This window comes from Scleropages formosus, chromosome 1 (genome assembly GCF_900964775.1).
Source record: "Scleropages formosus chromosome 1, fSclFor1.1, whole genome shotgun sequence".
NCBI classification, from domain to species: domain Eukaryota; kingdom Metazoa; phylum Chordata; class Actinopteri; order Osteoglossiformes; family Osteoglossidae; genus Scleropages; species Scleropages formosus.
In genome coordinates, this window is record NC_041806.1 from 15,465,873 (window position 1) to 15,479,649 (window position 13,777).

Consider the following 13,777-nt stretch of genomic DNA (forward strand, 5'->3'; position numbering starts at 1 on the left):
ATCTTTCATACTAGTGATCGAACACATCAAGGTAAAGGCTAATGCAGTGGACAATGTAAGATTAACGTTTTTTGGATCACTCAGCAGCCCACAACCAGACTAAATTAAATTGACATTTCATTTATATCTGGGAGGGACTAATATCAAGATCTACGTTTACTCCAGCGACTAACAATTAAGTACCAACAATGATTTACCCTTTCATATAGCTGAGCAAATTGACAAGTTAAGTTAGGTTAAGTAGAGTACCTTGCTCAAGAAGGTCCAAACTAAGCCTAAGCAGCAGCTCGACAGAGTATGTTCTCTACACTACGAGCTGCGCCATTGAAACTTCTGGTTTATCCTTTACTGCATGTTTAAACATAAACGTTAAACAGACCAGATACTGATTATTTCAAGGTATTATTCATTTTAAAAGTATTGATTAGTTTAAATTTAGGTGACGGGATCCCACATGACCACATTCACAGTCCAGTCCAGTCTGTCTCTACCAATACTCATACGGGGGAAGAGAGCGGTTCTCGTGTCGTCACATATATTTTGACCAATCACTGATCATATGTCTCCCATAGCACCAATGGCTGAATGGGGTACTCCGCTCCCCTGACGAATCACTGGGCTTATGGGCGTGCTTTAAGAAATTTCCCGCGAAGATGTGCTGGTAATAGGGCGAAGAGGAGTTTTACTTCGTTTAGTTTCACGCAGCCGAATCCCCACGGAAATGGATAGAGAATTGTTCGACAAACTCGCGTCCAAAATGGGTATAACGTCAGCAAAAGTGCGGAGGTGAGTTGACAAATGTTTTATTTGATTGTGGGGTTCGATGATTATTAAATTTTGTGTGTTTGCCGCCCTCCCTCCTTCCTTATCTCAAGCAGTGTTAATATGATAAATAAGTGTTATTTTGTTAAAGTAATTGGCGTTGTTGTGTAATATAAATTATATTGTTGAATAAAAAGACAGCGTCGGCACGTGTAGTACTGGCTAGTACTGGTGGTCCGATCGGATGTTCAAAGTTTTGTGCTGGTTTCGAGTTCTGTTTTTTTCGGGAGCTACTACTAGTACAGATTATTTTTTTTTATTTTTTGTCTTTTCATTTTTACGTATTTGCTTTTGATTCATTCATTTATTCCGTATGATCCTTTTAGAAGAAGAAGTGATTGGCATGCATGTAAACGAGTGAAAAATGGATTTTAAACATCACGGCCCTGGGCTGTCTATTTTGAAATACAAATAGATGTTTTAAAACTGCGTTTAAATGTAAATAATTAGTTCCGCGAATGACTCTGATATAATTAATATTAAATCATATTTGAAATTTCTGTTTTAATTCCCGGAGCTGTAGCGGGTAAGCCTTTTTTTCTTTTAATTATGCGGGGTCTTGCCGAGGGGTTTCAGGTTGTGACGTCATGCGCCCCGCCCATCCGATATTACATCATTGTCTTATAAATAGTGGACGGGGCGCATGATAACTTATAACGCTTGGAGAAAACGAACAACTAGCTAAACAAGTAAAATGCAGTGATAAGTGGTTTTGGGGCAACTACATTTTACCTGTTTAGCTAGTTGTTCGTTTTCTCCAAAACGACTTACAATGAATGTTAAGCTACTTCCAGTGATTCCCCAGTTTATACAGCTGCCTCATTTTTGCTGGGTTATGATTATGAGTCCAGGGTAAGTACTTCGATCAAGAGTACTGCAGCACTAAAAAGCAGTGATCACCTTAATGGTGAAATCTGTGCCGATTCATATCTTTGTTTGAACTTTGTCAGATTAAATATCTAACCAAGATCTCATATTAAACCTATAATTTCCACCATTACTGGATGAAATGGGATGTTGGTACTTAGTCGGCACCATTTATCTAAAAAGGTCTGTTACTTGGGCAGGTTTTACACTTTGTGAAATAATACAGTCCTGAAACCCACTGGTATTGCAGATAAATATCAGTCTTATAAAAGAACTTAGCTTTACCTGCATTGTTGTACGGTGCTGACTTATCAGTTGCAATGCCTCTTCAGTAGAGCCTCTTCTGGGACTTGACCCAACATCATTGTAGTTGAGTCTGTGTCCTCAACTGCTGCGCTCCCTATTGGCATTACAGGTGATGTCGAGGAGCTGCCCCCGAGGTCATCGGAAGGGGGGCGTTTCTCTAATGATGCTATAATCCTTCAACAGAATCCGTGCTGCTGTGTCTGGGGGTCCTGCTCAACACATCACTGTTATATGTACAAGCTTATCAAGTGTAGGCAGTTAATTAATTGCATTTGAGAGTTTTCAAATATTCCCCAAATATAACCCATTTTCTGACTTAACTCCAATGTTTCAGAACATACTCATGCAAAACTGTGTGGCATTTATGGCAGAGTGAAGACATTTCATGTGTAATGGATGCACTTAATTCCCTGTACAGTTGCTATTGAGTTTTTTAACTTTTTCTGTCTCCAGTTTAATACACATAGTTATTTGACACAATTCTCCAAAGTGAAATATTTTAACCTACTTACAGTGATTTACTAATTTATACAGCAGAGTAATTTTTACTGTAATTGATATTCTGGGTAAGTGTATTGATTGAGGCTAGCGTAACCCCCCCCGGACGAGTTCAGTGGCGGGAGCTTGACCCACTACACCACATACTTTCAGTGAAGTTTTTAAGTTCTATTCTAATGTTTGCACATTTTGGTTTCTTGCTGCAGCCAAGCAGAAGAGTACTCGCGATTGTCCCAGATCAGCTGCGCGGGCCTCAGAAATGCCACAGCCATCAGCAGGGCTGTCATGTGCCTCGAGCTGGCGGCCAAGGTCCTGGGTCATCCGCTGGACAAGGTGCGTCCACCTGGGTAGTGCCAACTCGTCCAGTTACAGCGACAGGCCTCAACATTAGTCTCCTGTGTTCTTTTCCCCAAAGGATGGGTACATTTTACCTGTTCTATCAGATTCTGCACCTGCCCACTTTTGGAATATAATGGAAAGATGAAAAATAAGTAAATCTCTGTTTGAAATATGATTCAATGAGCAGGACATCAGCGCAAACATTTATTGTTTGTAATTATGCAGTTTTAATTTTAAAATTTGCTGAGAAGAAATTTAAATTCAATTCAGTTAGTAATTACAGTTCTGTCCTAATATATGCTGACACAGGTTCATCGAGTTTAGCGTCATCTCCCCTTCAGAGGACCACCCTTCCACTACAGATAATCATTTTAGATGAGCCTCCTGCTCCAAACAGATAAAAAAAAAAAAAAAAAAAAAAGACAAAATCACTGAGTGTAGCTGACTTCCCTTTTTCAGGCATAATTTGTTTGACTTTGATTGTATAGTGCTAACTGCAGTGTTTCCTTGAACAAAACTCCCCAAAACAAGATATTTTATAATTATTATAAGGCCCTGGGCTGTCTATTTGAAATAGATGATTAAAACCGTGTTTTTATGTAAATAATTATTTTGTAATATATAAAATTAATATTAATTATAGAAATGAAATTAAAGAAAATGCAGGTGTCGCAGTTTGCCACTTTTTTGATGGTAATTTTGTATTGTTTCGTTTTTGTTAATTTACTGTGGACTTGTTCATTAGAATGGCTCTACAACAGTAGTACTAACAATGGACCTTTACTGTAATGAAATTCAGCTTCTGCAGCCACCAGAAGGTGAAGCAACATACAAATACTGAATGTACAACAATACTGTGCTACAAAATACATAGCATTTAGTACTGCATGTATAAAATATAAGTGGCGGTTACCTGTCTGATGGAAAGCTTAGGCTTATTTCCTGTCTCGAACAATTAATGTTGAGCCCCGAGCTAATCGTACCCGTGGCCAGTATTGACTTTAAGTGGTGTGTGTGTTGCCAGGAGTATGCTGTCACGCTGTCTGGTGTGAACAAGAGCGTGTATCAGAGCAACCTGCGGTCCATGGAGTGCATGCTGGGCCTCGAGTCTCACCTGGGCCTGCGGGACCTGGCTATCCAGTATGGCTGTTTGCAGGCTGTTGGACCTGCAGCCAAGATCTTGCAGAGGTTGGTCGACACTGACCGAACATCTGCGCTACCTGTCAGGATATCAGCAGAGAAGTGGCTCTAAAAGAGATGGATTTAAGATTTTTCTTGACTGTTGGGAGGGATTCAGCAGCTCTGAGGGACACCAGGAGCTCATTCCACTGCATTGGGGATAAAACTGAGAACCTACAGGCTTTCTGTTTTGGACCCCTTATGAGGGGGACCACCAGGTGCTCAGAGGTGGAGCACAGCAGTCTGGCTGGGGTCTAGCAAGTGATTGGGTTTGAGAGCGATGACTTGTGTTGTAAGTCCCCAGTGCACAATGGCTTTCTGTGTTATAGGTACAAGAGCAGCCTCCCCAAAGTGCAGCAGGAGGAGCTGGATCTGACCAAGCCGCTGTTCACCACAGCTGCCCTGCTGACCGCCTGCAAGTGAGTATGACCACTTGCTCGGGTGCCATTCCGCACCCCTCTTGCCTGTTAATTTAGGTCATAATTCGTACCCTTGTGGCCTGGTTAATAAATAGCTTTCCAAAGATGTTCCCAGCAGCCTCAGCATGACGCCTGCTCCGGTCGAGCCTCCTTTTGCACTAATTGGGTACGAGTGAGCGCCAAGGCTTATTTTGACAGACGAAATCTCTTGACAGTGACCCCCAATTTGCCCCTGCAGGTGCATGAAGATCAGAGTGGACAGGAAGCTAGTGGCATCATCTGGTGCCAACAAAGCCATGATGGACCGTCTCTGTGCCCAGCTGCATAAGTTCGCCCAGGAGATCTGCAGTAAGCAGGAGCCCCCCTGGGGGGCACTGGGTCCCAATGGGACCCTTCTGAACTTTATACACATCGAATGTCCTCAACCATACTGTCAGCAGCCATAACTTTCCTATTCTGCTTTGCAGTAGTGATACAACACACCAGTGATTCACACTCATTTTTAGCCCTCAAGTGCTCTAAATATTCCTCCTTGTTCTCCGAGACTATTCAGGGACTGTTTTCACGATGACTCCAAGCTGTCATCAGCAGCACTTCAGTCACTTTTATATAAATATTACACTTAGGGATGTTTTTCCTCCTGTTAAAACCAAAAGAAGGTCCCTTATGGCTTAAACTCAGTTTGGTTGCCATAGTGATGGATGTGGGAGGCTCCTGTGTTTTTAAGTTTGAGTTCAAGGCTGGTTTTGGTGTGATTGTTGGGAAGCTCAAGGAGAGGTAGCAATGTGGTAAAGTGATGCCCTGCCCAGTATTGTGAACCATTCCCTGAGCTCTTTGGTGTATGTGCCGTTCCCCCCCCCCCCCAAGGTGAACCCACAACACTGAAGGAGGTGCCCAAAACAGCAAGGAAAAGGAAAACACTCCTGGAGAGCATCCAGCAGAAGGAACAAGATGAGCATTCAGTTGAGGGTAAGTACCTTGGTAAAGGGTGCTCCAGCTAGGGGGATTTGAACCCAGGCCCTTCGCATCCAAAGATGGGAGCTCTAACCACTATGCCTCCTGCAACCGGTAGAAGGTCTTTGGAGAATCGGTCAACAGTGAGCGAGCAGGTTTTCCTAGGAGAAATAAAACACGCTTACCCAGAGTGATTTGCATATCTTGCAGGTTAATGCTCAGGTGAGAAAAATTTTGATGAGATGCAGGAGGGTGTTGCTTCTCGCTTTGGAGAGGTGAACTCAGGAGGGCTGTGTGTGGAGGAGGTGCCCAGCTCTGCATAGTTCTGGTTGCTCCAAAGAAGTCCTTGGGTTTTGGGGGCGCTGAAAAGCGGGGACCTGTTTGCTGTGACTGGACTGCGACTCAACCTTACGTCACACTGCCGTCTTCTCCTCCTTTACCTGTCTCTCCTCTTCCTCCTGCATAGACGAAGAGCCCCTGAAACCCCCTCCCCAGCAGAGGAGGCAGGAGCCGGAGGAGAGCACCAAGTGCAACTACGAGGAGTGGAAGAGGAGGATCTTGGAGAACGCCCTGAAGGCCACGCAGCCAACCTCATAGGACTGGGTTCGATCCTGTTCGCAGGATTTCACTCACAACTATACTTACAAGTGTAGCAGACCCCCCCTTTATGTTCAGCTGTTATTTGCCCCCCCTCCCTGGGGGTGGGCTGTTAGAGTGGCTGTGAGGTAATTAACACAGAATTACTGTTCTGTGCTTTGATGCGCATGTGTGAGTCATACAGGGCTCTTTGGAAAGTGTTTGGGCAACTCGAGTTGAGGATTCGCACGGCATGACTCGCTTTCCAGTGATCACACGGAGACGTTTGTAGGTTTTTGAGGCTTTTATCTTCATTTCAATTTTTTATGTGTGTTAATACCGAAGTCCACTCATGGACCTTCACAACACATTTAACTGAATTAAAATATTTATTTTTTAATGGATTATAAATGCATGTCTTTTTTAAATGTGTGTGTGGGTGGAGTCCACGTTCTGAATGGTTTCTGATGTGAGAGTGCGTAAACCCACCGAGGGAAATTTGCTCATACGTGATGGAACAATTAAGTGAGGAGAACAAACAGTTGAGCCGCATAAATGTCTTATATTAAGCTACTTACATACATAAGCTCCTTGCACTGATTTACACTTTTATAGAGCAGGGTAATTTTCACTATCAGTTCTGGGTAAGTACTTTGTCAGGGGGAGGGATTTGAACCTCACGACCCTTGATTCTGCAATGAGGACTCAAACCGCTGCGCCATCTGCTGGCCTGGGTTGGTGGTGTTACACTAATTCTACTTGCCATAAGGAAGAGAAAAGCCAATGCGCACTAAAACCAGGGTAAAATGAGCAGTTCATTTTCGGATTCTCTCAAATTGGTCCTCCTGGCATGGGATCTGCTCCCGAACGAAGTGCAGATGGTTCCTGACGTTTGGTTCCCTCCTTTGTCGTGTGAAAATATTCAGTATCTCCTGGCAGAACTGGCTGTAGTCACCACATGGTAAAACATAGTGACACGAACACTGGTGGTGCTGGCGCAGCAGGTGGTTTTACACTGAGCTGCTAATTTAATTAAAGCGACATAATTGCACTTCCTCTTAAAAGGTGCAAATTGATCGTGAGAAGCAACATATCGAAGCACCACGGCAGCTGTGTGACAGGCGGAAGCAGTTGGTTCGTCTGGTGGACTAGGCCGGCAGTCCAGTCGTGGCCCTGAAAGGGTGTGAGACAACAGCTCATCTGCTCAAGGGTCCCTGTCGAAAGCAGCATCAGTCAGTTTTGGGAAGAAAACATTTCATCATCGGTTTAGAAGACAATTAATGAGCCACCTGGTATCGTAAAAGGAGGCCTCATCTAGTGTCTCTGCACTGCTGCGAATGATTTATGCAATGGAAGTTATATAGGTGACCTAAAAGTGTTAGATCATTCATTTACAGTGTTTTAACCTTTTACTGAGCTCGTTAATTTTTACTGTTTCAATTTGGGGTAAGTGCCTTGATCATGAGCAGTACAGTAGGAGATGGGTTTCCAACCAGTGTGCATTGGGTGGAAGGCAGTGGCTTTAACCACTGCACCCCCTGCTGCGCAAACCAAAGTCAGTGCACCATAGACCAAGTTTAATGTTCTTCATTGGTCAATTTTGTTGAGGTAAAAAAATGCTACACCGAAATATGAATGTACATAAACCTTCAATGGCTTACATGAAGAAAATGGCACATTTTGATCAGGGTCTAAAGTCCTGCCGGACATTACTGCAACCTCTAAAACGCAGTTCTCATCGTGCTGAGAAAAATGGCGATGGTTTGTTGCCTTGAGCAGATGCTGCACAACAGTGCCATGCTTCTGATAAATAAAATGATTTTGACCCAGATTTGTTTTTCCAGCGGTTGGTGCTGCCGCTCTGTCGCACACATGGGGAGAGTGATGCTGCTTTTTGGTTTTGATGTTATTTTGCCCACAGCTCCAGTTGCGGGGCTGTGCCCCCCTCACTGTGCTCAGATCATCCTACTTAACGCACATCATCCCACATAAATCTGCGGAAAGTACTCGCCGTAATCCAGTATTAGACACGCAGGTTTGACGCAGCGATGCAACACTGAAGCGACCCCCACAGAAAGAAGGGAACCCGTGTTTTCCATTTTCAGCGCCCGCTGAACGTGTCCGTGCATTGCCACCCGAAACAGTCGTCTGCCTTGGGTTCCGCTATTGTCCGGCAAACGTGGTACACCAGATCCTCGAGTTACGCATTTTCAAAGATGCAAATGCCTTTCCATTTTCACCCGTCTTTTCTTCACTTGCCTCTTTTCAAAGGTACTGTATGTTTCTGAGCAAATGTGACCCGCGTTTCTCCAACCAGCCCCTAGATGGCAGGCAAGAGCACCCAAACTGACCAATAACGTGGAGCTGCGTTCAATTTGCTTCCATAGTGATGATTAACATCGCACATGTTTATGGGATGGATCGTCCAGCAATTGGCATAACTACATTTTTTTTATGCAGTCCAAGTTTTGTTTTCAGTAATTTTTTAATTGGTTTCAATTTTGACGTAACAAAGTAAATAACATTAAAAGTTGCAAAGCGTATTTTTCAAATTTCAGCTACATCTGAGACATTCACAGCTGTCGTACGGTGGATTTTTGATTCATTACAGCTTTAGCTGAGATTTTTTTTCCTGCTTCTTTACAGGAGCAAGCCCGTGAATAAAATGGGGGTAATCGTATTATTAACTCTTTATTGATTGGGACACAATGGTTTTACAAAGTTATGAAAAGACTTTGAGCGCCATTTGTGTTTGTAAGTTGAGGGTCCATCGTTTAATCAGGCACACAGACTTCCTGACATCCCATACATGCACACATTCTTAAATATATGGGTGTATGTTTAAAGTTTTAGCAAAAAGAACATTTTAAATGAATTTAAAAAAGTATACAATGAATGTCATTACACAGAAAAAAAAACTTGCATACGATAAGCAAAAATGTGCTCTTCTACACTGTGCAGGTCAGAAGTGATTTATGCATAACTGCTGTAACTTTTATTTTTTTGTTTTTTAACATCAGAGTTGGTGGAGTGTGTGTAAACCCAGTGCGAGTTGGTGTCTCTTCTGGAGACTCGGGGGCCTGGATGGGGTGCGGCGGCTCCTCCTCCTCCCTCTCGCTATGCCGGCTCAGTGGATGGAGCGCTGCACAACCTCCGGAGCCGGTTGGTGGCAGCGACCACATGGAAGTGTTTCTGTGGAGAAGACAGCGGCTTCAACTCTCTTACCATTTCACACCTCTTGAGGGGCCAGTGCTGTCATAAACTATATTAAGCACATGTTATTTAAATTTACATGCTATTATTTATAATTTATATTTATAGTTCCTACAGCAGCAGGTTGGGCCTTCAGGTGCAAGGAGGTGCATGAACCACTACACCACCTGCTGTCCAAACTTGATCAAGGGTTCAAAGGCAAGGATCCTCATCGGATTTGAACATACAACATATTGCGTCGTACGTCTAGAAATACACCCCACAGCTCTAGGAGACTCTCGCCTCACCTTCCACTGTCGATGAGCGGCCAGGTAGCGCTGCAGGCGCAGCTGCGACTTGAGTCGAACCCGGTGCTTCTTGGCTTTCTCCTCCAGGTTGTTCAGCCAGCTGTGCTTAACGCAGCCAGAGGCACTCAGACGGCTGCTGTTTAGGGGTGCCACACAGACGCACACACACATACCACTTCAGACCACTGACAGGTATCAACAGAATTGGAAAGAACATTTAATTTGTTGTGAATTACTCCAGGATTATGACATACAGTGATTGTAGCTTCTGAACTGTCTACCACATCAGGACACAGTTCTTAGAAAATTTACTGCGTAGGCTGTACACTTAGCTTATGCTTTTCTGCATTCAACTTACAATTATTTACCCAGCTGTGTAATTTTTACTGGAGCAGTTTGGGGTAAGTGCCTTGCTCAAGGGTACTAAAGCTGAAGATGGGATTCAAACCTGCAGCCTTTGGGTCCAAAGGCAGTAGTGCCAATCCCTACAGTACCATGTGTCCCTATGGGGCTGCTCCTGGAGGGATGGTGTACTGTGAGTTTCAGTCAAGCTTTTCACTCCAGGCTTTTATTAAAATATTTAATTTAATTGAATTTATTCAATTGGCTTCAATAAATAATTATGTCCATACATTACAACATTCTGCCAGATGAATAACACAAGTGCAGTTCACACTGTTTCTCCCCTTTACATACCGCACTCTGCAGAAATTATGGTCACTCCTCTGGTGGTCAGTTGAAATAAAAAGCTTAACAGTTACAATTTTAAATAATGATAGAGGCCAGGGATGCGTGACGTGTGGCCTTTTGTTAGTAACATCTACCACACTTAGCATAAATACTTTAAATCACAGTTATTGTCACGCACTTGAACACACACTGCACCAAAATAAAGAACAATAAAATAATTTTTCGGTGTCGAAATTTAAGATCCAGTATTTCATTTTCTATTACTTTGATGCATGTGGCTCTCAACCCCGTTCACAATAATGACTGTGATCCTTGGCCAAAAACGTTGGACACCCCCTGTGTAAATGTGAAAAGAGCCAGTCTATACTAGTAGTATACACCAGTTAATACTAGTATACTAGTAGTTATGAAGGAACACAGCTGGTGAAGTTGTACCAAATATGTTTAGTTTAGTCGCTATTTCTCCTTGTCGGCACCACTTGTTAAGCGATCAAACCCTACATCTAATATATCTAATATCCTCCTCTTTATTGTTTTATTTGTTACATAGAAAAGCTGTGTATAGCGGCAGCAAGGTTTTCAAAGCATATTAATATTAAAGTGAAAACACGGGAAACAAACAGACACCAGTAAACATGAGGAAGGTTCCAGAAAGCATCCAGCTGGTGTGCAGTGCTGGCCCTGGAGGGATGGACTACTGTGAGTTGCCACCTAGATTATCATTCCAGGGCTTCAATGAAATATTTCATTTATTTTATTGACCCGGGGGCATGGTGGCACAGTGGGTTTGGCCGGTGTCTGTTATGTGGCGGGTCTGGGGTTCGAGCCCTGCTTGGGGTGCCTTGTGACAGACTGGTGTTCCGTCCTGAACGTGTTGCCGGGTAAGGCTTTGGCTCGCCATGACCTTGCTTGGGACAAGCAGTTATGGATAAATTTACTAATTTGGCTTCATAAAATAATAATTTCCATAATTGTTTTGGAGTTATTTCCATAAGCGACCTCACCCTGGCTTTCCTCTCCGTGCCCTGCCTCTTATTAGTCTGGAGAGAGAGAGGGACTGAAGCCCCATGCAGCCCAGAGACCTTCAGGATGGTATTAGTGCCCAGTCGTGGACTTGAACCAAACACTACACTACAACTCAGAGGCCAATGACCATAGTGTCCTGGGCTTTGACGCATCTCCAGAAACACTTTCAAAAGATGGCATAATGCAGGCTGAAGGGACCCAGTGGCCTCAGAGCAATCCCTCCCAATACACCACCCCCACCCTGGGTGGGAACCTAGTGGCCAACTGTTTGTATCCTGTGGACACAGCAAAAGGCATCCCATGTTTGGTCTGCACCTCATCACTGCAGCCTCCCAGCACCTGTGTAAAGAGACATGGAACACACCCCCCTATGTGTCCACCAGCAAGTGGCATAGTGGTTAGAGATCAAAGAACACAGGTTCAAATCCCACCTCCTGCTGCAGTACCCTTGATCAAGGCACTTATCCTGAATTGATGCAGTAAAAATTATCCTTCTGTATAAATGAGTAATTCAGTGTAAATAGCTTAACCCAGTAGACTGCTTTGGAGACAAGGGTCAAGGGTACTACAGCAGGAGGTGGGATTCAAACCCAGGTGCAGTTCCAACTGCAGCATCCCCTCCTACTGCCATGTATTTCCCACCTCCCTCCCTCGCTACAGAAACCGGTTGTCTTTTGGTTCTACTCGGTACCTTATGATACTTTATATCCCAGCGCTTGAAAACAAAAACAATCCAAGCCCTGAGTGAGAACCTTGTTTCTGTGGTCCCCCCATTCCCAGAATCCCCAGTATTCCCTCTGCTGTCTTGGATATGGGAGCCGGTGTCGCCATGAACCACCTGTGTTCTGTCACTAAGCAAAGAGACTCAGGAGTCTCACCAAAGGACTGTCTTTCTCCCCTCAAAGGGGTATTGTATCAGCAGTACCGGCGTGAAAAGTGTCCCACAGACATCCCATCACAGGGTTCAAGGTGTCTGGGGATTCGAGCAGATCCATCCCACAGAAGTGGGAAGGAAGCCAGACAGCGGCTCTCCAGAGGGTTCCCTTAACGCCCTTCAGAAAGACCTGTGACAACCTTGGGCCCCCAAGGTGCCTGGCTGAACGCAGCCCCCCTGCAAGGATCTATGACATCAACCCCCCCTTCATGGGCTCTTATTTCAAAATCACTATTGATACGTATTGTGCATTATGAGTCTATTGTTGCTACCTCTATTGAAAATGCAGAACGCCTACTCTAATGTAAATGATGTCAAATAAGTTTCTCAGTGCAGCAGAACAAGGGCGGTGTTGGGACAGCCCATGAGTATTGAATCTGCGCGGGAGGGGGGCAAGAGCAGGAGAGACGGGGGTTGCAGTGCAGTACCACTTCTCCGGAATCAGCAGTCTGGAGACAAAGTCCTTGGCCTCCTGCGAGACGTTCTCAAAGGCCTCCGCGTCAAAGTCCCAGTTCGACTGCAGGATGTTGTTCATGGTCTCTGTGTCGCTGTCCCCAAGGAAGGGAGACAGGCCGCTGAGACTGCAGTGGTGGGGGGAAGACATGGCGTTCGATCGTGAGCGTAGACCCAACACACAGTATCAAGAGCCTTTCTCTTTCTCAACTATCTGTGTTTATTAACTTCTCTGGCACTTCTGTCCATGGTAACTCAAAATGTGAGGTGAGGTTTGTACGCAAAGCTGCTTAAATCGATTTACCCATTTATATGGCAGGGGAATTTCGGGAAAACTACTACAGAGGGAGAACAAGGCTTCTAGAGTGAGAGCAGGAATTTGAACCAGCAACGTCTCACTAAAAAGTCATTCTACCACAGCAGTCAAACGCTCTCCTTGTCTGATATACTGGGGTTAGAGTTCCCTCCTTCCACCTTCCTGGGGGGTCATGGCACCTTCCGGACCACCGGAGCGAGCTGCAACTGCATGCTGACACTCATCAGATCACCTGCCTGATCACTGGCTTGTGATTTTCATCTTCAAGGACACCGGTTCTAATTGGACAAACCAAACTGGTCCTCCTTATTGTCACTATAATAGTCACTATAATGCCCTTTAGGTGCTGCTATTCAGACCCCTCCAGAGTTTATTTTTCTCCCATTTCTTCGAGATTTTTTTTGTTGTTGTTTTCTTCTCCTCACTTACAAACTGCAGGTTGTTGTCTTGGTTTGTGGCTTTTCTTTGACTGCTTCTGTATGACTGGTAGTCGGTGCTCTCTGTCCCTCTGTTGGGAAGAGCGCTTTATAAAAATGAACTTGATTATAATTCTTTGCCACGTTTACCTCAGGTGGGTGGTCACAGAACTGGCAGGTTGCCACCCTGACTGGTCTGTAGGAAGCGCTTATTCTCACTCATCCTCACTGCTGTCTGACAGATGGAGATGAAGGTGCTGAGCAGCAACATCTTCCTCATTATAAATCTCACCGAGGTGAGACAAGGGGCCGAAACAGATGGAATCACCAGCCGGGAAGAGTGGCCTGGGAGCGAGGAGCCCCACCGCATGCAGAGAGCACAGGCAGGCATGTCAAACAGAGTACGTGCCAAATCCCACCATCACTCCAGCTGGATGGGGCATGAAGGGCTCGAGACAAGACAGAGGGCTGTGACTGCGAGG

The 13,777-nt window shown here is 44.6% G+C and overlaps 2 protein-coding genes across 5 annotated transcripts in view; one reads left to right on the forward strand and one right to left on the reverse strand.

Annotated features, from left to right (window-relative positions):
• The first annotated feature begins 449 nt into the window (after window positions 1-449).
• On the forward strand, window positions 450-6,354 carry orc6 (origin recognition complex, subunit 6). Of its 2 annotated transcripts, none has more exons than XM_018758139.2 (7): window positions 450-786; window positions 2,700-2,826; window positions 3,857-4,020; window positions 4,341-4,430; window positions 4,669-4,778; window positions 5,298-5,399; window positions 5,851-6,354. In XM_018758139.2, the coding sequence occupies exons 1-7, from the start codon at window positions 722-724 to the stop codon at window positions 5,979-5,981; spliced, it is 789 nt and encodes a 262-aa protein (XP_018613655.2). In that variant the 5' UTR covers window positions 450-721; the 3' UTR covers window positions 5,982-6,354. The 2 variants fall into 2 exon arrangements, with proteins under 2 accessions (XP_018613655.2, XP_018613656.2); XM_018758140.2 differs by lacking the exon at window positions 450-786 and adding an exon at window positions 1,494-1,674.
• Window positions 6,355-8,556: 2,202 nt separating this feature from the next.
• mylk3 (myosin light chain kinase 3) overlaps window positions 8,557-13,777 on the reverse strand; it is a 28,608-nt gene continuing 23,387 nt past the window's right edge. For all 3 annotated transcript variants that reach the window (XM_018757989.1, XM_018757988.2, XM_018757987.2), the window contains exons 11-13: window positions 12,539-12,691; window positions 9,461-9,596; window positions 8,557-9,152 (exon numbers count right to left, since the gene is read on the reverse strand). In XM_018757989.1, coding sequence (XP_018613505.1) covers window positions 9,078-9,152; window positions 9,461-9,596; window positions 12,539-12,691 — 364 coding nt within the window. In that variant the 3' untranslated portion in view covers window positions 8,557-9,077. The remainder of the gene's footprint in view (window positions 9,153-9,460; window positions 9,597-12,538; window positions 12,692-13,777) is intronic.

Coding starts and splice junctions, on each gene's coding strand:
- orc6 (XM_018758140.2), top strand. CDS start 1,595: ATGAATGTTAAGCTACTTCCAGTGATTCCCCAGTTTATACAGCTGCCT. Junction 1,675..2,699: donor GTTATGATTATGAGTCCAGG/GTAAGTACTTCG, acceptor TTCTTGCTGCAG/CCAAGCAGAAGAGTACTCGC. Junction 2,827..3,856: donor TGGGTCATCCGCTGGACAAG/GTGCGTCCACCT, acceptor GTGTGTTGCCAG/GAGTATGCTGTCACGCTGTC.